This window comes from Pipistrellus kuhlii, unplaced genomic scaffold, assembly GCF_014108245.1.
Source record: "Pipistrellus kuhlii isolate mPipKuh1 unplaced genomic scaffold, mPipKuh1.p scaffold_m20_p_11, whole genome shotgun sequence".
Lineage (NCBI taxonomy): Eukaryota > Metazoa > Chordata > Mammalia > Chiroptera > Vespertilionidae > Pipistrellus > Pipistrellus kuhlii.
Window position 1 is genome coordinate 36,241,805 of NW_023425416.1, and position 20,624 is coordinate 36,262,428.

The window sequence follows — 20,624 nt, forward strand, 5'->3', positions numbered from 1 at the left end:
ATGACTTAATTATTATAAAGTGTGTCTTTTATCTAAAGGGAAAAAAAAATCGGGAGTTATTTATTTCTGTTTAGCAGAGAAAGTTTTATTTCAGAGTGAATGCTTAATTTGCAGTGATTACTTTGAGGATGTGCAAAATTCTCCAGTTTCTACTCACTATAGTTATATAGATTGTTGTCAGAAGTGGCCTGTTTTACTGGCAACTTCCTAGGAATGTTTTGTACGGTTTGGGCATCTGTCCATGTTATTAGACATGGGGTTCACAGAGGCTGAGAAGTAGGTCTTAAAAATATTTATGGTAGGCTTATTGCCTAAAGCATGTACAGAGTTAAGAGACGCTCTGCACTGTTAGGTGCTTATGGTCTAGTTGAGAAATAGATGGAAACAGTAGGTTTAAGTAAGAGCTCAGGACAGATGGAAGAGAGAGAACTTTGCATCTGATGCACATTGAAAAGCCAATAAATGTTCACTAATCATGGAGGGAAGAGGAAAATAAACCACAATACACCTTGGCAGAGAAGATGAGAATTACTTGTTTGGCCTAGGATTTGGAAAAATATTATATTTGGCTATGAGGTTATTACTCTCGCAACATTTTATCTCTTTGAGTGAAGAAGCTTGTAATTATATTTTAAGAATAACTTTTAAGTGTTATTTCTTTTTTTAAATATATTTTATTGATATTTTACAGAGAGGAGGAAGGGGGAGAGAGAGAGAGCTAGAAACATCCATGAGAGAGAAACATAGACCAGCTGCCTCTTGCACACCCCCTACCAGGGATGTGCCCGCAACCCAATGTACATGCCCTTGACCGGAATCAAACCCAGGACCTTTAAGTCCGCAGACCGACACTCTACCACTGAGCCAAACCGGTTTTGGCTAAGTGTTATTTCTTAATCTGGGAGGTTTATGGTCTCTAAGACGTCGAGGCCAGTTTTCAGAGGGATTGTGGAAGTTACATTGATGAAGTTGAGAAGAGTAGTTCCGTGAAGAGGGCATTAACTTTAGCCTTAATGTTAAATTCCCTGATAGTCTGCATTCTTCCTTCGAGCTTCTTTAATATTTACCGTAGGCAGAAGAATAAGTAGTGAGTCTAGATTCCTTAAGAGCTGCTTAGAGATTTGTGTCTGTAAGTCAGAAGTAGGTGGAGAAAGGAGAGTGGAACTGGGGTTTAGTGATAGTCAAAGAAATCTTCCGGGAGCATCAAAACAGAGATTCTGGCCGAAACCGGTTTGGCTCAGTGGATAGAGTGTCAGCCTGCGGCCTGAAGGGTCCCAGGTTCGGTTCCGGTCAAGGGCATGTTCCTTGGTTGCGGGCACATCCCCAGTAGGGATTGTGCAGGAGGCAGCTGATCAATGTTTCTCTCTTTGATGTTTCTAACTCTCTATCCCTCTCTCTTCCTCTCTGTAAAAAATTAATAAAATATATTAAAAAACAAAAACCAAAAAAACAGATTCTGGGAGGTTCTCTGTTTTGAGATAAGTTAATTTACCTAGAATCCCAGATGTTATACCTGTTTTGGATTAACCTGTGTTTTAGCCAAGTGATGGGGGAGGCAAATGATGACTCTGTTTCTAGAATTGTGTCATATAAGGTGTAATGATGGAGACAGAGGACCAGAACCAGCTTTCTTCATGGCCAAAACAATTGTTTTGGAGTCACTCAGGAAGGTTTTTCCTTCATTTTAGGAAAAGTTGGAAAATGGAAAATCTGGATCTGCATGTGCTCAGAATAAGCCCTCCTGAGAGCCTTCTCACTTGTTAAGTCAGTGGGAATTATATGGGCTTTGGACTGTGTGGAAGCAGGAATTGTAGTAGGAAATATGAGAGCCGGTTATTTTTCCTTTTGGGATAAGCTGACATTTAATTAGTAACCAATTTCTAAAGTTAGTGACTTTACTGTTCAGGTTTATAAAAATAGAAAATACATGGCCTGTATCTAATTATCTGATTTCTCTTTTTTTTCCTAGGAGGTGTGATTGCCTACATCAGTTCTTCCAGCTCAGCCTCCAGCCCTGCCTCTTGTCACAGTGAGGGATCTGATAATAGTTTCCAGTCCTCCTTCTCTTCTGTTCCATCTTCTCCAAACAGTTCTAATTGTGATAACAATGGTAATCCTAAAAGTGGCGATCTGTCCAGTATTGAAGGCATTCTGAAAAATGATCGACTAGATTGTTCTATGAAAACAAGCAAGTCAAGTACACCTGGCATGACAAAGAGTCACAGCGGAATGACAAGTAAGTTTAGTTTTCTAAAGGTTGATGCCATTAATTGCAGGTCAGGCTTACTTTATCAACTCTTCATTTGGGGGACCATTATATCTAGGAATATGATTTTCACTCCTTTTCTGAGCAATAACAGTTCAGTAGTTAGGTAAGAAATCAGTGATGGTTTTTAAAGTTACAGCCTCAAGGAGTTGTCATAACTGATCCTTGCCTCGGAGTGAGAGATGAGCTTATGTACTGTGTCTGACCACATGTCCTCTACAGTTAGTTTCCCCTTTTGCCACATTTTCACAGTTACCTTTCCTCCGGACTCCTAGTACTGAATCTGGTATCTAGAACAGAGTACTTACTCGTTATGGGAAGGGGTTTCCTGTAATGAAGTTGGAGCTAGGAACATTGGTAATTGGAAATACAGCAGGATTTGGGGTAACCGAATGAGTAGTGGAATTTGGACCCCTGAGTGAGTGTGGGGGTAAGATGGGCTGGTATAAGAGAAAGAACAGGAAGGAATAGCATCTGGTGTGTGGACAGCAGCCTGTGAAGACATTGCTTGCATTTTTTATTGATTGATTTCTCCATTCTTATCCAGGAGAACGGTTTTCTTAGTTCTGGTTGCATATCTGGTGTAAAGTAATTTTAGACTTATAAAATTTCAGAGTATGTTTAACATCATCAGGAAACCAGCTTTCTGAAATATTTTTGGTCCCATAAACTGAGTTTCAAAGAAAACCATGATGTCTTTTGATTTGTTAATTTGGTGTAAGGAATTTTCTTCTACATGATAAAAGTATATTTGTATCTATTTAAAGCACAAATTGGACAAAATAAAATATTCAGTTGGAAAGAAAACAGACAGTTGAAAATTTTCCCTGTCTTTATTGTTTCTGTTTGTGCCTTAGAATTTAGTGGCATGGTTCTCCTGTGCAAAGTCTGTGGGGATGTGGCGTCGGGATTCCACTATGGAGTTCATGCTTGTGAAGGCTGCAAGGTAAAAACACGCTTTGGTCTCTTTAAGCTACTGATTCTGGAATTAAACAAGTTGGAGTTGGGTTTGCAGTTTTCACAGCTGATAATCTGGGAGGAGGGAGAAGGAGAACTCAGTTGCTTCTCTTTACCTCTTAAGCGTTTTATGTAGTTATAAACATAACTTGTGTTGAGAAATAGGCTTTCAATTCAGTGACAGTACTTTTTAAAAATTATTTTGATCACATTATATTTGCTGTCTCCATCAAATTTAAATACAGTATTTAAATCTGTGCACTAGTGCTTATTCATTAATGCGCCGAGTGCTGCCCTGGGCGATGGGGAGACAGCAGGGAGCAGAACAGACTTGCTCTATTGGAACTTGGTTTAAACCAGACTTGGAATAGGTCTTATCAGATACATTGTCATTCTGACATGTCAGGTAGTAGGAGTTGAGAATAATCCCTAGATACTTATAAAAGTGTGATGTCTTTACTCACTTTTAATCCAATATATAAATCAAGTTGGATATAAATCGAGTTCTTGGGAAAGTTCATTATACTTGTAAGTTTAGTTGAATATTTCTTAGAGTGTCCATCAGATAATTCCAAGGGAGAGAGTCTGTACCACCTACTTACATCCAGGGGATCTCTCTTTGTCTTTCTAAGTCTGGCACAACCCTTTCTCCTGAGTGTCAGAGTTAACTTGGCCAAGGCAGGTGCTCCTGCTCTTCTCTGACTGAAGGCCAGAAGCAGGAATCCAGTTTGGCAGGATACGTTGGTTGAGCAAGATAATGAATATACATGATGAAAGAAGAAATATTTTCTAGGGTGGCTCTCAATGAATTGTGGTTTTCTTAATTCTTAATGGTCAGGTCACTTAACAAACTGGTCAGTATTTTATACAGATGCAGCAATTGTCCACTGTTTTAAAAGTTATTTAAACACTGTTTTTTTCCCCCCCCTCGAAAATGTGAAGTAATTATGGGGCTAGAGAAACAAAAGCACAAGCCAATAAGTCTTAATTTGTGTATTCTTTTTTTTTTAAACTATATTTTATTGATTTTGTACAGAGAGGAAGAGAGAGATAGTTAGAAACATCGATGAGAGAGAGTCATCGATCAGCCGCCTCTTGCACACCCCCTACTGGGGATATGCCCGCAACCAAGGTACATGCCCTTGACCGGAATCGAACCCGGGTCCCTTCAGTCCCCAAGCCGACGCTCTATCCATTAAGCCAAACCGGTCTCAGCTTAATTTGTGTATTCTTGATACTTACACATAACTGCTCCATACTCTCTTAAAGGTGTGTCTAGCTCAGATATTGTAGTGTCCAAGTATAGAACCACAGTAATAAAGTCTAAATATGTTGTGTCCCACAAATACTAATAAGATTCATGAAATGTGTGGTTAGTTACGATATTCAAGGAAATTGTAGTTCAAGTTACTTTCAGTAATTTGTTTCTTGACTTTTCCGTTCTCCTTGGAACTATTAAGCTGGGGATCTTTGCATACCTGTCACAGCACCTGCACTTTCATTCTTTGTTTAGTGAAGGCAGTAATTGGTAGTCTTGCTGGGAACTGTCTTTTCCTGGATCATTAGTTGGTCTCTGGTGTGGCACTTATCTGTTGCTGGCAAGCAACCAAGAACATTGGGCACATATAAGTAGGCCTTGCTGGTGTCAGCAGGCAATGATCTAGGGAAGACCAAACTTTACTAAATCATCCTTTGTTCCAGTGAGGGGATTACCGTACTAGAGCTATGGAACATCCTTTTCTGTTAACGCTTTGAAAATGGGTCCTATTTCTAGAGTTTTGGAATTTGTATGTGATTAAAGTATGAGCTGGGAAATGTGGCTGCAGGCAGGGCTGGTAACGGGAAAGTATGGTACAGGGGATGCTTAGAAAGCAGCAAGATTCTGAAAAAAGGAAGAAAGGGAAGAGGGTTTTGTTTAGCTAGTAAATATAGGTGCTTATTGATACTGATGAGAATGCAGGCAAATCCCAGGTGTCGAGATGATATTTCCCTGGGGTCTAAGCCAAAATTATTTCTCAGGTGTAGCTAGTAATGGATAATTCCATAGTTAGGAATTGGGGGTGGCTACTTGTAAGGAATTCATCTGGGTGTTTTTAAATGAATGGGTACATCTTCCTTTGTTCTTAGGGTTTCTTTCGGAGAAGCATTCAGCAAAACATCCAGTACAAGAAGTGCCTGAAGAATGAAAACTGTTCTATAATGAGAATGAATAGGAACAGATGTCAGCAGTGTCGCTTCAAAAAGTGTCTGTCTGTTGGAATGTCGAGAGATGGTATGTTCCCGGTTTAAAGAGCATTCTTTCTTAGAGCATATGGGCTGGCTTTTATTCCTCAGCATAAACCAGAGCTATAAACCAGTTACCAGTGGCCTTCTCCTGCTTAGGGTGAAGCAGATTTAGAAAACATATTTTAATGCCTTGTAGGATGCCAAATTCATTAAAGTCAAATCTTAGCATCAACATCCCAGGAATAGCTTTGGTTCACTTCTTCTTCTTGTTTTTTTGTTTTGTTTTTTTTTTTTATTTTTATTTTTTTTTTTTTTTTTTTTTTTTTTTTAAATATATTTTATTGATTTTATACAGAGAGGAAGGGAGAGAGATAGAGAGTTTGAAACATCGATGAGAGAGAGTCATCGACCAGCTGCCTCTTGCACACCCCCTACTGGGGATATGCCCGCAGCCAAGGTACATGCCCTTGACCGGAATCGAACCCGGGACCCTTCAGTCCCCAAGCCGACGCTCTATCCACTGAGCCAAACCGGTCCGGGCTGTTTTTTTTTTTTTTTAAATTATTTTTTTTATTGACTTCAGAGAGGAAGGGAGAGGGAGGGAGAGAAACATCAATGATGAGAATCATTGATCAGCTGCCTCCTGCACGCCCCCTACTGGGGATTGAGCCTGCCCTTGACTGGAATCGAACCTGGGACTCTTCAGTATGCAGGCCAATGCTCTACTCACTGAGCCAAATCAGCAAGGGCTCACTTCTTTTTTTTGTTTTGTTGGTTCTTATAAAAAGATCCACCCCCCCGTACAATTTCAATACTTCTCCCCCCCCCCAAAAAAAAAAAATTTAGTTTTTCTTTTTTAAAACATTATTATTGATTTCAGAGAGGAAGGGAGAGAGAGAGAGAGGAGCAACATCAATAATGAAAGAGAATCATTGATTGGCTGCCTCCTGCATGTCCCCTATTTGCGGAAGGAGCCCTCAATCCAGGCATTTGCACTTGACCGGAATCGAACCCAGTCTGACACTATCTACTGAGCTAAGTTGGAATTCTTTTTTTTAAAATATATTTTATTGATTTTTTACAGAGAGGAAGGGAGAGGGATAGAGAGCTACAATAGAAACGTCGTTGAGAGAGAAACATCGACCAGCTGCCTCCTGCACACCCCCTACCGGGGATGTGCCCGCACGAATGTACATGCCCTTGACAGGAATCGAGCCTGGGACCTTTCAGTCCGCAGACCGATGCTCTACCACTGAGCCAAACCGGCTTTGGCTAAATTGGAATTCTTGATATAGGAATCCATAGCTCGCTCTTCATAATATCAGCATTGCTGATTAACCCAGTTCTCATTATGTGCATTATCTCTATCATTTTCTCAGCCCTGAGTTGATAATGTGTTTTTAGAATACAGATTCTGAATACATTGAAAGGAGATGCAAAACTAAAAGAAACATTAGGGATTAGTGTAGTAGGGTTAATTAAGAATAGCTAAGAGTGAACCTCATTCATTTATCTAGGGGAGGGTCATTTATTTTTATTTTATTTTATTTTTTTAAATTTCTTTATTGATTTAGGTATCACATATTTATCCTCATCCCCCTGTTCCCACTCCACAACCCTCCCCACATATTAACCCCCCCCTCCCCCCCGTCGTCCTTGACCACTGGTTAGGTTCATATGTATGCACACAAGTCCTTTGGTTGATCTCTCCCCTTTATTCCCACCGTCCCCCTACTAGGGGGAGGGTCATTTAAACAGTCCCTTAGGTTATCTTACTGACACAGAAGTACAGTATTGCAATAAGGAGCCTCTTGAATAACAGGCTTCCAGCAATTTGATATTTGGGGTTTTTAATTGCCTGAAAAATTTTTATAGCACTAGAAGTAGTAATCCAAGTTGATAGATACTGTGATTGCGCCAAAGAATAAAAATGCCTATCATTTGTGAAGGGGAGAGGGAGTAGAGGTGTAGAATATGAAGCACTGTAGAATTGTTTGTTTGATGATGTCAGAGATACGCTTAGATTATTAGTAAGGCTTTCTTACTGGGTGGTATATTAAGTTTTTATTATCTTTGTATAAAAGATTAGAGATTCCCCCCCATTCCCTCTAGGATAGGAATGTTGGAGACAGGCACATTTTAAGACCAAGCTCTCAAATAATGGAGGATGAATGATTTCATTTTTATTTGTTTCATTGATTTTAATCAAAATCCAACAGGTTGATTTTTCAATAACTGCATTTCTATTGACCGTGTTTTTTTTTTTATTTTTTTTAAGATTTTCTTTTTCTTTTTATTATTATTATTTTTTTAAGATTTTCTTTTTAAAGAAGCCAGTAAAGAACGGGTCACTTAACATTGGGTCTGCCAAAACTGGTTTGGCTCAGTGGATGGAGCGTCAGCCTGCAGACTGGGGTCCCGGGTTCGATTCTGGTCAAGGGCATGTACCTTGGTTGCCGGCACATCCCCAGTAGAGGGTGTACAGGAGGCAACTGATAAATGTTTCTATCTCATTGATGTTTGTAGCTCTCTATCCCTCTTCCTTCCTCTCTGTAAAAAAAAAAAAAAAAAAAAAAAAAAAAAAAACCCTCAGTAAAATATACTTAAAAAAAAAATTAGATCTGGTTGGATCTTGAGAATAATGTTATGGAAATAACTTGAGAAAAGTCAGATGTTCAGGGAGTGATTGTGCCTACTGGGTTCCATTAGTGTTAATGGATGTAGGTAGTGAATCCCAAGGTGTCAGCAAGTAATGATCTAGGGAAGTCCAAGCTTTACTAACATAATCCTTCGCTCCAGTGAGGGGATTACTATCATAGAAAGAACTATGGAACATATTTTTCTGTTAACGCTTTGAAAATAAGTCCTATTTCAAAGTAAGGTGCTGTGTGGTTGTGCTGGTCTGCTTCAGGCTCTGATTTTCATTAGTTAATTTAAAGTTTCGTTTTTAGATAGTGCTTATAAATTACCCAAGAGATAGATCTTCTCCTTAGTTTTGTTTTGGGAGAACAATGGAAAATTCTCTCCCTCCCACTTCCTTTGGTACAGCCAGTAAGTTTAGAATAATTTGTGTTGGAGACATGGAGGTACTCTTTTCTTGCATGGCTAAAGGTCATAGCTAACAAAGATAATTTTGTGTTATTTTTCTTTATAAACAGGTCTTATTTAGAATATAGATGTTAAATATCTTTTTCTTCAATAGCTGTTCGGTTTGGTCGTATTCCTAAGCGTGAAAAGCAGAGGATGCTAATTGAAATGCAGAGTGCGATGAAGAGCATGATGAACAGCCAGTTCAGTGGTCATTTGCAAAATGACACATTAGTAGACCATGAACAGACAGCCTTACCAGCCCAGGAACAGCTGCGACCCAAGCCCCAGCTGGAGCAAGAAAGCATCAAAAGCTCTTCTCCTCCCTCTTCTGATTTTGCAAAGGAAGAAGTGATTGGCATGGTGACCAGAGCCCACAAGGATACCTTTTTGTATAATCAAGAGCAGCGAGAAAACCCAGCAAAGACCATGCAGCCCCAGAGAGAACGGATTCCCAAGAACTTGGAGCAGTATAATCTAAATCATGACCATTGTGGCAATGGGCTTAGCAGCCATTTTCCTTGTAGTGAGAGCCAGCAGAATCTCAATGGACAGTATAAGGGGAGGAACATAATGCACTACCCAAATGGGCATGCCATTTGTATTGCAAATGGACATTGTATGAACTTCTCCAATGCTTATACTCAAAGAGTATGTGATAGAGTTTCGATAGATGGATTTTCTCAGAATGAGAACAAGAATAGTTACCTGTGCAACAATGGAGGGAGAATGCATCTGGTATAGTGAAATCAATTGTTTTTTTGCTCATCTTGTATTAAGGAAAGCTATGGGGGGGAGGGTAATACCAATTTCAAGGGTGGGAGAGGGGTGTCAGAAAACATAAGAGATTACAGAATCAATTTTGGGCAATATTTTAGGTCAGATGCTTTTAATAGACATTTGTTGAATGACCTAATTTTACATACGGGTATAAGCATGTGATTTGATTGATACTGTGATTGGGATTAAGATTTTATGTAAAACATGGATCATGTAGAATTGGTCCTTTAATTCTTAGAAATCCCTTTCAAAATTTAAGCATTCTGATTAATCACTATCATACTAGCTTTGGGATTTTCTCTTTAAGGACAGAAATTTCTTGATTTCTATAGAAAGAGTTTTCTTTAACCATTATAATGCAAATAGGTCTTTGGATATAGGACATGGAAGTTTTATTGTGTGAGAATTTAGGGATATTTTAATAGACAGCCTCTCAGGATTTTCTCAGACTTCATCCTATGAGATGAGTTAATGTTATTCATATCATTCAAGTTTTTTTCATCAAATACAACAGTCTACATGAATGTACAGTATTTATATTCAGCCAAAATTTCATCAAAAGCATCATTACCGCATCATTTCCAGTTTAAATCACGAGGTCCTTTGATAGTGCTTGGTATTTCCCACAGCCAGGTAATTAAAGCCTTCTCTTTGTATTTTCAAAATAGTTGACTTACCTCAATCCTTAGGTTAGGATTTTTGGTCACTTGCAAATATTTGATCCCATTGATCTGAAATGTGACCTTATATTTTATTAGAATTAGTGGCTGCCTTATGGAGGGGAAAAAATCATGGTTACAGAATAAATTCCTGGATCCTCATGGATTTAGTGAAAATTAGAAGGATGATTTTACTAATAGAGATTACAGCACATGCTTCCTAATCTTTTCAGTGTTTTTGTGCTTTTAGCTTCTTATTTTTTTCCTCCCCAGTCCTCATTTCGAAGTTGCACCTAGTATCTCCAGTCATTTTTTCCCATTGACTAAGTGGAGGTCACTGCTTACATCATTGTTTATAAAACAGATGATCAGTGATCTTTTTATTTTTTATTTCATTTTTTTGATTAGTGATCTTTTTTAAAAAAACGAGACATCTCACTATATTTTCCTCTTTGAAATTACAACATTGTAATTGTGACCATTTAGAAAAAAGGGAGTTTTGAAATATTAACTGTGGGCTTGGGTTCTAGGCCTGTGACTTCTAGCTATTTGTTAAGTCACTAACCATCTTAGGGTCTCATTTTCTCATCTAAGAAATTGTAATATCTGTCATAACTGATAGGATTGAGAATCAAGCAAATATGTGTGTTTATCTTTAAACCATAAAGCCAGCATAAGGTGGCAGCAGTCTACAAAATAAACCCTTCAACCTGTGCAATGGGTTTTTAAAATAGCTTGTTATGGAGCTCATTTTTCGCTTAGGCTGCCTCTTGCATGGTAACAAGTTAATTGCTATTTAAATTAGGTTACTATGAGGCTTTTTGTCAAAAGATAGAGTATCCGAAAGAGAAAGTGTTATCAGTTGCACCTGAGGGTTATTTTCATGTTGGTGTTTCCAGTGATTGAGATGCTACTTCTGAAATTTCTTTACCACCTCTCACAATTAAAGAGTTTTTCTGTTTTGTGCACATTAGGTTTGTCCAATGAGTAAGTCTCCGTTTGTGGATCCTCATAAATCAGGGCATGAAATCTGGGAAGAATTTTCAATGAGCTTCACCCCGGCAGTGAAAGAAGTGGTGGAATTTGCAAAGCGTATTCCTGGATTCAGAGATCTCTCTCAGCATGACCAAGTCAACCTTTTAAAGGCTGGGACTTTTGAGGTAGATTTTGTTCATCTTGAGTATGGGTACAGGGCATGTATTTTATTTCCATGCATTTTACTTCTTCTCTAAATGAGTATTTATAGTCCAGAGGCTGAAACTACCAACAAAAGAATGACCTTTTCAGGATCTTGGGAGAGAGGCTAGCTAGGTAAATGCAGTTACTTAAGACTTAAAATATGTATGATCTGTATTCCGAGCATACAAACTCCAGGTTCTAGTATTGGCTTTTAGATGTGTAGGTTTTGCAGCGTGATGGACACCTACTGAAAGCCTAGCCTGGTGTTGACTATGTACAGAATAATAAGAGTGTGGTCTTTGTCTTTTAGGAGATTGTAGAGTACAGGGTGGGGCAACAGTAGGTTTACAGTGTGAGTATGCAAGATACAAGAATTTATTCTTGCATTATTACTTGTTATTGCATTTTCCATGCAAACAACGGTAAACCTACTTTCACCCCACCCTGTATTTGGTGGATGTATCAGACATCTCTTCCGAGCCAGCTCGGATTTTCTTGGCCTCATATCACTACGGAACCCATGGCTGCTTTTTCTATTCCAGCTTCTCTTGTGCGATGCCTTCTGCCTGGGCTTGAGGCAGCCACGGTTAGTTTCGTAGGACAAGTTTAGTAGGCAAGTTTAGTAGGACACAGACAGTGCCTCTTGTGCTTAGGTGCGTAGGTGACTCTCACCTGTCTGCTCCATGGCTTCCCTATTGCTGCTGGGGTATGAGAAGTCTCAGGACTTGATTGGAGCTCACTACAAATTATTTTAAAATGCAGGTATGAGGTGGGAGGTGGGGAGTTGATGTCAGGTGGGTGAAATCTTTGATTCGCGGGATTAGGGAGCCATCTCTCCATAAAAGTCCCACATGATTGAGCTCTTAGTTTTTCTTAATAAGTGGTGGCTGGCTCAGTAAATATTGCTAATATTTGCTCTCTCTGCTTCCCTTTTCCATTTTCGTTTTCCTTACTCTTGTTTTCACATGTGCCAGTGCACACCCCACATAAACTTTTACCTTAGGCTCTATTTTTGGGGGCACCTGGACTAGAACAGAGAAGAAGCCATGTTCATGAAAGAAATATCTATGGTGTAATTAAAAAATAACACTTACAGGTTAGGATTTTAAGTTTAGAGAAAAACATTACACTTAAGATTTAAAGCCGCAGGTATGTCAGTGATCAATTCACCCTTTTTTTTTTTTTTTTAAATTGATTAAAGTATTATGGGTAAATCAATTCCCTCATTTTTGAAGTTAAGTAACTACAGCCCAGAGAGGTGAAAGAGACTTTTGTTGGATTACCAGTGAATTCGTAACACAGTCAGGGCTGGAACACAAACCCCTAATTCCATGTCTTGGGCTCTTTCCGCTGTATGATTTGTCTTGGGATGGCTGAGTTTTAGGTAGCCCCATCTTCATGGAAGGCTTGCCCTCTTTTGGATTGTCTTGGGTAAAACAAGTCTTTGATTGGGAGCATTGCAAAGAGAAGGTAGTCAGTGTTCCGCTGATGATGAGGGAAAAATATTTGACAGATGTCACCATTTAGTATAGTGGAGGGAATGGTTAAGCAATTGTTGACTGGTTTGGTTCGGATTTGGATTCTAACTTGGTGTGTAGACCACTTGTACTGTAATAGCTGTCTTTGTGGATTATCTCTGGGCTATGATTTCTTGAAATGATTTAATTAGAGTTCATCTATTGCATATGCCTTGGCTGCATTTGATGTTTTGATATTTCCAAGTGTTACTGTATTGAAATGCTGCTTTTTTATTTAGGGCTTCGAGACTGTGAGATATACTTGATAGCTTTTAAAGAGTTTCTTTAATGCCTTTGGCCAAGGCCAAGTTTCAAATTTCTTGGCGTTATCGCTTGCTTTAATTTTACATTTGCATTTCAGAATCTTTATTGATAAAGTATCACAGGACTTAAGTATTTTGCTACTGGTTGCTAGAAAAAAAAATCTTGGAATATTTATTGCTTTGGTAAAGAATTTGCCTTAAGGAAATGATCTTGGGTAAAATAAACTCAGTTTTTCCTTTACAGCTTTCTTTTATATATAGAATGTTTTTATCTGACTTGAATACTAAAGTATTTCTCAGTACTGGTATTGAACTTCTTCAGGTACACCTAAGTCTTTTTCTTTCCCCAGGTTTTAATGGTACGGTTTGCGTCACTATTTGATGCCAAGGAACGCACTGTCACCTTTTTAAGTGGGAAGAAGTATAGCGTGGATGACTTGCACTCCATGGGAGCCGGGGACCTGCTGAATTCTATGTTTGAGTTTAGCGAGAAGCTGAATGGCCTCCAGCTTAGCGATGAAGAGATGAGTTTGTTTACGGCAGTTGTCCTGGTCTCTGCAGGTAAGCAAGCTGGTTCAGAACTGTGCCACACCTACATTATAAATGACCAACGGGGGAGAAGGTAGCAGGTAACAGGGTTACGGATTAACAGCTGTGAGAAGGAAGTAGAGAAGTTGTAACTGACCGGGACAGCAGAAAGTCAGTGTGATTTCTTAGGTAGAGGAACGACTACGCACGAACCAAGTGCTGCTTTAACATTACTTCTGCCTTGTTACCTGGGTGTGTTGGACAGGCGGGTCATTAGCGCTGGAGAGGCAGGTGGAGAGCCTGTGAAATAGCTTTAGGGCTGAGGCAGTGGAATGAGCACTTCAGAGACAGGTTGCAGCGGAGGCGGTGGAGGACAATGATGAAGACGATGGAGGACAATGATATCAGAGAAACTGAAGGAAAAAAATGAAGGCAGCGGGTGAGGCAGAGCTCTGTGCTAAGAACTCTGCTACTACCTTCATTTGTGTTTTCCACTAGGACCATGGTTTTTATTTTGTTAATCTCCTTTTGAAAAAGCCTTGTTCTGTTTCTTGACCATAAGAATAATGTGAATTCTTTGAAAAATTGAAAATAGTAAGATGAAATAAGAGTGATAATATCACCACCAAAAAGATAACATTAGGAGTCTCTCACTATCCATTCTGCTCTCTCTCCATTTATCCATTTGCCTGCTTATTGATATATGCTATGTAAAAAATGTTGGCCCTATTAAGTGGAAAACTTTAGAAAAGAATATATGCATTCTTATTTTTGTTATGTTCATATGAGAAGATATATAAGAAATATACATATATGCACAAGTCCGTGCATTTTAAAATAATATGTTTTCACTTAAATATATGATAGTATTCATGTCAAATTTAAATCTTTACCACTTTTAAAGGACTGATGTTGTTGTTAAAGCATTATTTAGGCAGGAAAATAAAATTCAGGAACTCCAGAAGAGTATTAAATGAAAATTCTTTTGCTACTCCGAGCCTGTTCTTCAGAGAACTATATTTCTAACTATCTTTCATTTTGATTGTTCTGATGTTTGCTAACTCAACTCTAAATACTATGCTTATACCTCTTTTTATTTACTAGCTATAACTGATAAATAAAAGTATCCTCTCACTTTCTACAAATTTTATTTTTTCAGTTACTGTATTGGTTTTATTTATAATTTCAACATGCTCACATTAAAAAAAAAAATTCTCGCCGATACCAGTTTGGCTCAGTGGTAGAGCATCAGTCTGTGGACTGAAAGGTCCCAGGTTCGATTCTGGTCAAGGGCATGTATCTGGGTTGCGGGCACATCCCCAGTTGGGGGTGTGCAAGAGGCAGCTGGTCGATGTTTCTCTCTCATCGACGTTTCTAGCTCTCTATCTCTCTCCCTTCCTCTCTGTGAAAAATCAATAAAATAAAATAAAAAAAAATTCTCACCCGAGGATATTTTTCCATTAATTATTATTATTATTATTATTATATGTATTTTAAAAATATATTTTATTGATTTTGTACAGAGAGGAAGGGAGAGAGATAGAGAGTTAGAAACATCGATGAGAGTCATCGATCAGCTTTCTCTTGCACACTCCCTACTGGGCAAATGCCTGCAACCAAGGTACATGACCTTGACTGGAATCGAACCTGGGACCCTTCAGTCCCAAGCCAATGCTCTATCCATTGAGCCAAACCAGTCTTGGCTAATTATTATTATTTTCTAGAGCAAGTAGAACCGAGAAAAGGAGAGGGGAGAGAGAGACAGAGAGAAAGAGAGAGAGAGAGAAATAACGATTGAGAGAGGCACATAGACCAGTTGCCTCCCACACGTTCCCTAACGGGGCTGGGGCTTGAACCAGATTGTGTGAAATGGCACCATTCGCTTTCAGTTGAAGATTAGGAACTGGCATGTAGGTATGAGACCAAGGCTCATATAGATTTTAGTTGTCTTCATAGAGGTTTTGTTGAAGGAATTTAACCTCCATTCTGTAGGAAGAGAATGTGCACAAAGAGGAGATTTGGTGAGGCTGGGGAGAGGGAAGCAGCGGCAGCTAAGGAAGTAGATGTTGGATGTGTCCGAGTTAAACTGCATAGTGTAGAATTTAGTGCATCATTTACAAGATGAATTTCCACTTCAGGCTGTGTATTCTGTTACAGTTTTATGATCTAGAGGATTATTGTTTTATGATCTAGCTAGATTTATAGTTAGGTTCTTTGGCCTCAAAGTCATGAAACCATGGATTTTTTTATTTTTATTTTTTAAAATATATTTTCATTGATTTTTTACAGAGAGGAAGGGAGAAGGATAGAGAGTTAGAAACATTGATGAGAGAGAATCATCGATCAGCTGCCTCTTGCACAGATGGTAGCATACAAATGCGGGTATATTTCATGTGAGATACAACTATATTTCTGAACTACACTATTCATTTTGTTTTGCCAATTAGGATTAGTTCAAATGAGCAGGTGGCATCTCATTAAAAAAAAAATCAGAACCTCTTACCTATTTTGTGAACACAAATACGTAAGCACAAAAGAATTTTGATTTAGCAAGTGAATAGCTGATACATATCTTTATAATATAATAAATAGCTGTAACAATTTACCACTGGGATTGAAAAACTTTGTCATTTATCTTTTGTCTGTGTTCCAATGTATAAAATCTTGTTTTGAATTCATGAATGCGGTCGATGAACAGGAATTATATGTATATTGAATGTCAATAATACATCCTCTCCTTCCTATTTCTCTATTCCTTACTCTGCATTAGATCGATCTGGAATAGAAAACGTCAACTCTGTGGAGGCTTTGCAGGAAACTCTCATCCGTGCACTAAGGACCTTAATAACAAAAAACCACCCAAACGAGGCCTCTATTTTTACAAAACTTCTTCTAAAGTTGCCAGATCTTCGATCTTTAAACAACATGCACTCTGAGGAGCTCTTGGCCTTTAAAGTTCACCCCTAAGGCCTTTGTTTATTGAACGCGAACTGAGTCATACTAACTGTACATTTGTGCTAAGATGCTTATTTATATGTGTATACTGTACCATATGTGGAGATAGGAAGGCCTCAGAGAAACACAAGATTGCAGGCCGTCTCTTTGTCATGCAGTAGCTGTTTGGATTGAGATTTTTGCAGCCATATGCTTAGACGTTGACCGCATTTCCCTGATAGACCAATCAGCTGTGTCGCACTTAACTGGAGAAGTTACACTGAATTATAGTTACACTGAATGTTAGACTTTTTCATCTGCCAAAACCAAAAACCATTTCAATCTCCCTGTGGTATAAATATAACTCACAGTCCCAAGTATATGAAGACTTAAAAATTAATCCTTTGTGGTGGAAGTTCTATTATATGATGGAAACTTGATTTTACCACAAGACTATTGGATCTGGTGATTGGAGACGATGTAGGTGAGATTTCCCTGTCTATTTTACTCTGCCACTGTTAGAGTAAAAGTGTATGATTCTGGGCGGGTTAGCTGGTTGTGGAAAAGGAGAATTGACAGGGTTTCCAATGCCCCACCTCACAAGATACTAAATAAATGTCTATAAAGCATATTTACCTCTTGGGAGATAGGCACTATGTAAATAAGGTAAAATTTTTGTTAGTATAATTGTTCATTATAATATTCTTTGCTGATTTGTAAGCATTTCTTAGAAATGATTTCATAGTCCACACCAGTCTATTCAGGGTTCCTGCATATGTGTGGGATATCATCCTGGCACACACATATTCAAAGTCTATGAGTACATCAAGTACATAGTATGTGTACATAATCTCTATGTGAATGTAGTTATACATATATTTCTTCACAATATTTTAAACTGTGAAGAACTTTATCATACAATAAACTTAAGAGGTGTCAAAAGACCCAAATTAGGTGCATTTTACCTATTGATGACATAACCATTGCTTTAAATGTTTAGACAGTAGAATATTGAATTTATGCTCTATTTTTGTTGAAGTAGCACTTACTGTAAAAATGCAATAGGCAGTCAAGTCCAAATTTCAGAAAATATGTACTTTAGAGTTCACCTTTGGTAAAAGTTTTGGTTCAAGAGAGAAGATGTTTAATAGTTTATTCAGATTCTTACCTTGAGCTAAAAAAGGTAACATTGCTGCCCCTTATGCACATGCTGCAGCGTGATGGTAAATAATATTTTGATTAGTTCTGAAGAACCAGTCAATGTTTAAGAAAGTTTAATATGTTGGTATGTATGTGTGTACACGAGCGGGTGAGCGCAAGTGTGTTCTCAGTCTCCCCCCCCCCCCCAAAAAAAATAACACTACAGGGATTTTATCAAATTAGATTCATTCTATAATTAGGAAAATCATTTAGTGTGTGATTTACAGGTTTAGAAGTGGTATAGTCAAAAACATTTCATTCACCTTTATTGGGTTTTTATTAAATAGGTAAGATCAACCACTTTATGGAAGTTGAGGATTTTATGTATGTTTTTCTGTTTCCCTAGAAAATAGCAATTAATTGTGTTTTTTTTGGGGGGGGATGGGAATAAAGATTGCCTTCTATATAATTTTTGGATTATATAAACTTGCAAAAATGAAAAGAGCCCACTTTACTATACTGACGTGAGCAGAATGCCTTATTTTGTAATCTTGTTTAACTTGTAGCTGTGGGTACTTGAGTTCCTGTGGCACTAGTTAAGTAAGTTAAAAATAAAGTTAAACCCTCTCATTATTAAAGAGGAAAGGTGATGGTGATGTCTGTAATACAATATAAACCATAATTGTGATTTACCTTAAGTAGGTATGACTCTTATGGGATATACAGTATAGTTTTGTGAATTCTTTACATGATAGCATTATCTTTTTATAATCCCCCCCCCCCCCCGAGATAAATGCATAGTTTTATTCTATGGGGAATAGAAACAGCTTTTTGAAATAATACTGAAAACCTCAAAGATCATATTGATTTTTAATTTTTGCCTTTTGCGTAAGCGTCTTTATAACATGTATCTTTAAGACAATTACTAAGTCTTTAGGAATGTGTAACCAGAATATGTTAGTATTGCTTATAAAACCTTAGTTAGGTTCAATATATACATGTGTATGTCAATGTATAGGTATGTAGATTTGCATTTTGTCTTGTAAAATTTTATTTGAATGAATTCTTCCTGTAGGTAATGGGAAACAAAATTAATAATTCATATACCACTCATAGCATTTCTATATTTTAAAATAGCCCAACATTGAAACTTCTAATTCTAAAATTAAACCAGCAGTCTATTACAAGCACATTTTTTGATTGGGTCATTGGTTATAAACTTAACAAAATGCAGAGAAGACAAACCAGTTTTAGGAAACTTCTGAGTCGGTGGGACACTGTTGATTAATTAATATTGTACTGTATGAATTAAGTGATGTTTTAACTTGTGATTTTTACATTTTAAAGTTAAAATATGGGCATTATGTCAGCACACTTTAAGGGCATTATGTCAGCAAGCTAAAACTTTCTCCCCCTGTGCTTTTAATGTGTCTCTTTACATGATCTGAAAAGAGGATTCAAGCTTTTAGAGAGAAATAGCTGAGGGAAATGGGTAACATCTTCTTGGAATGCAGCTTTTTCTTATGGCAATGGTTTAATTGCAGATTAAAAAATTAGAAGGATTAAGTGTATAATTTTCATATCGACATTTCAAGAAATTACCATTGTAACTTGATAAGATATGAGTTATTTTATGTAAACATCATCATTGCAAGGCAAGGTGTAGAAGCTCAGCTAGATTAATTACTGTGCACGAGAGTAAGTACCTATCTCAACTATTCTTTTTCCTTTCCAATATAAAGTTTGCTGAATGTATAAGAAGAGTTTATCACTTAGGATATAGATTTTTTTTAGGGGTTGGGGGGAGGGGTTCTGTAAAGAAATAACCTATAAGTGAAGATTATCTTGATTTGATCTGAAACAAAACTTGAAGCTGTTCTTGGACTAACATGGAAAAATAAAATGGCTGTTGTTTAAAAAAAAAAATGGTAGAAATACATTGTTGACAAGATATGAATTAAGTTTATTTTCTACAAACTTGTTACTGATGAGGACATGGGTAACACCTTCCATGTTTCTGGAAAGTAATCTGTATAATACATGGTGGGAGGGGATAATAAATATTATTTCTAATCAAGTGTGGTTTTGGTATCTTTCTTTCGACGTTTTTGTAAGACCATTTAGAATTTATCATTCACCTTTTCTTGAACGTAGCAGGGTCTCTGAAGTAAATCTTGAATTTAGAACGAGAATGTCTGTGCATAAATTTTTTTTTAACAGTTTAAACAAATATTTTTTTAAAATTGATTTCAACGAGGAAGGGAGAGAGATTGAAACATCAATGATGAGAGAGAATCATTGATCGGCTGCCTCCTGCAGACCCTGTAATGCGAATTGAGCCCACAACCTGGGTATGTGCCCTTGACTAGAATTGAACCTGGGACCCTTCAGGCCAACACTCTATCCACTGAGCCAAACTGGCTAGGTGCTCTTATTTTTAGAAGAAGGTTTTAGAGTTTGTTTAGAGATTCCAGCAAGGATTGTTTCCTACAATGCCAGCTGGTAGTGGCTTGCCATATCTGGCAAGGTAGTCTTTCTGGGAAGGAGTTGTTGAGAGGAGGGGGGGACTCTATCTCGTCAAGAATCAGTCTTGGCCATGAATGGGATAAGGTGCCTCAGCACCCGCCTCCACTCCACCTCCAACATCCTTTCCTAGCGGTTGTGGCCATGCTGGGGAAGTAAAGACAAGTTACTTAAGTGGGCATTCCCTGTGTGTGTTTCCCAGACCAGTAACATCTATTCTGGGGATATGAAGTGATGTTAGGTGGAGGAAAATAGGCTTCTTGTTTAAATGCATTTGGAAATGCCAGGATAAACAAGGTTACTGAGGTGTCTCTATGTCAGCCCTGTTCTCTGATGGGTGAATGTGCGTTGTGAATCCTTTGAGGTAGTGTTCCCCAAACTTCCTCCGCCAACTTACCCCCTCTTCTTGTGCTAAGCACTTCTTGGGGCTCCCTGGAAGGGGTGCTTGCAGGAGGAAAAAACAGTATAACTTACTTTTGGGAGTTGATAACGATGTTAACCATGTGCTGTGGGTTATTACATACATTTATGTTGTATTTCGTCCCCCTTTTCTACAGTATAATAG

At 38.0% G+C, this 20,624-nt stretch overlaps 1 protein-coding gene and 1 long non-coding RNA gene across 3 annotated transcripts in view; both read left to right on the top strand.

Annotated features, from left to right (window-relative positions):
- NR1D2 (nuclear receptor subfamily 1 group D member 2) overlaps positions 1-19,609 on the top strand; it is a 42,712-nt gene extending 23,103 nt beyond the window's left edge. Inside the window, exons 4-10 of one of the 2 annotated variants that reach the window (XM_036431602.2) lie at positions 1,970-2,236; positions 3,124-3,212; positions 5,351-5,495; positions 8,652-9,274; positions 10,950-11,135; positions 13,285-13,495; positions 16,233-19,609. In XM_036431602.2, coding sequence (XP_036287495.1) covers positions 1,970-2,236; positions 3,124-3,212; positions 5,351-5,495; positions 8,652-9,274; positions 10,950-11,135; positions 13,285-13,495; positions 16,233-16,429 — 1,718 coding nt within the window. In that variant the 3' untranslated portion in view covers positions 16,430-19,609. The remainder of the gene's footprint in view (positions 1-1,969; positions 2,237-3,123; positions 3,213-5,350; positions 5,496-8,651; positions 9,275-10,949; positions 11,136-13,284; positions 13,496-16,232) is intronic. The other variant, XM_036431603.2, reaches the window with a different exon arrangement.
- LOC118715407 lies at positions 6,695-7,655 on the top strand. Its single transcript, XR_004986880.2, has 2 exons — positions 6,695-6,972; positions 7,194-7,655. It is a non-coding gene; the product is annotated as an uncharacterized LOC118715407 (long non-coding RNA).
- Positions 19,610-20,624: the final 1,015 nt, after the last annotated feature.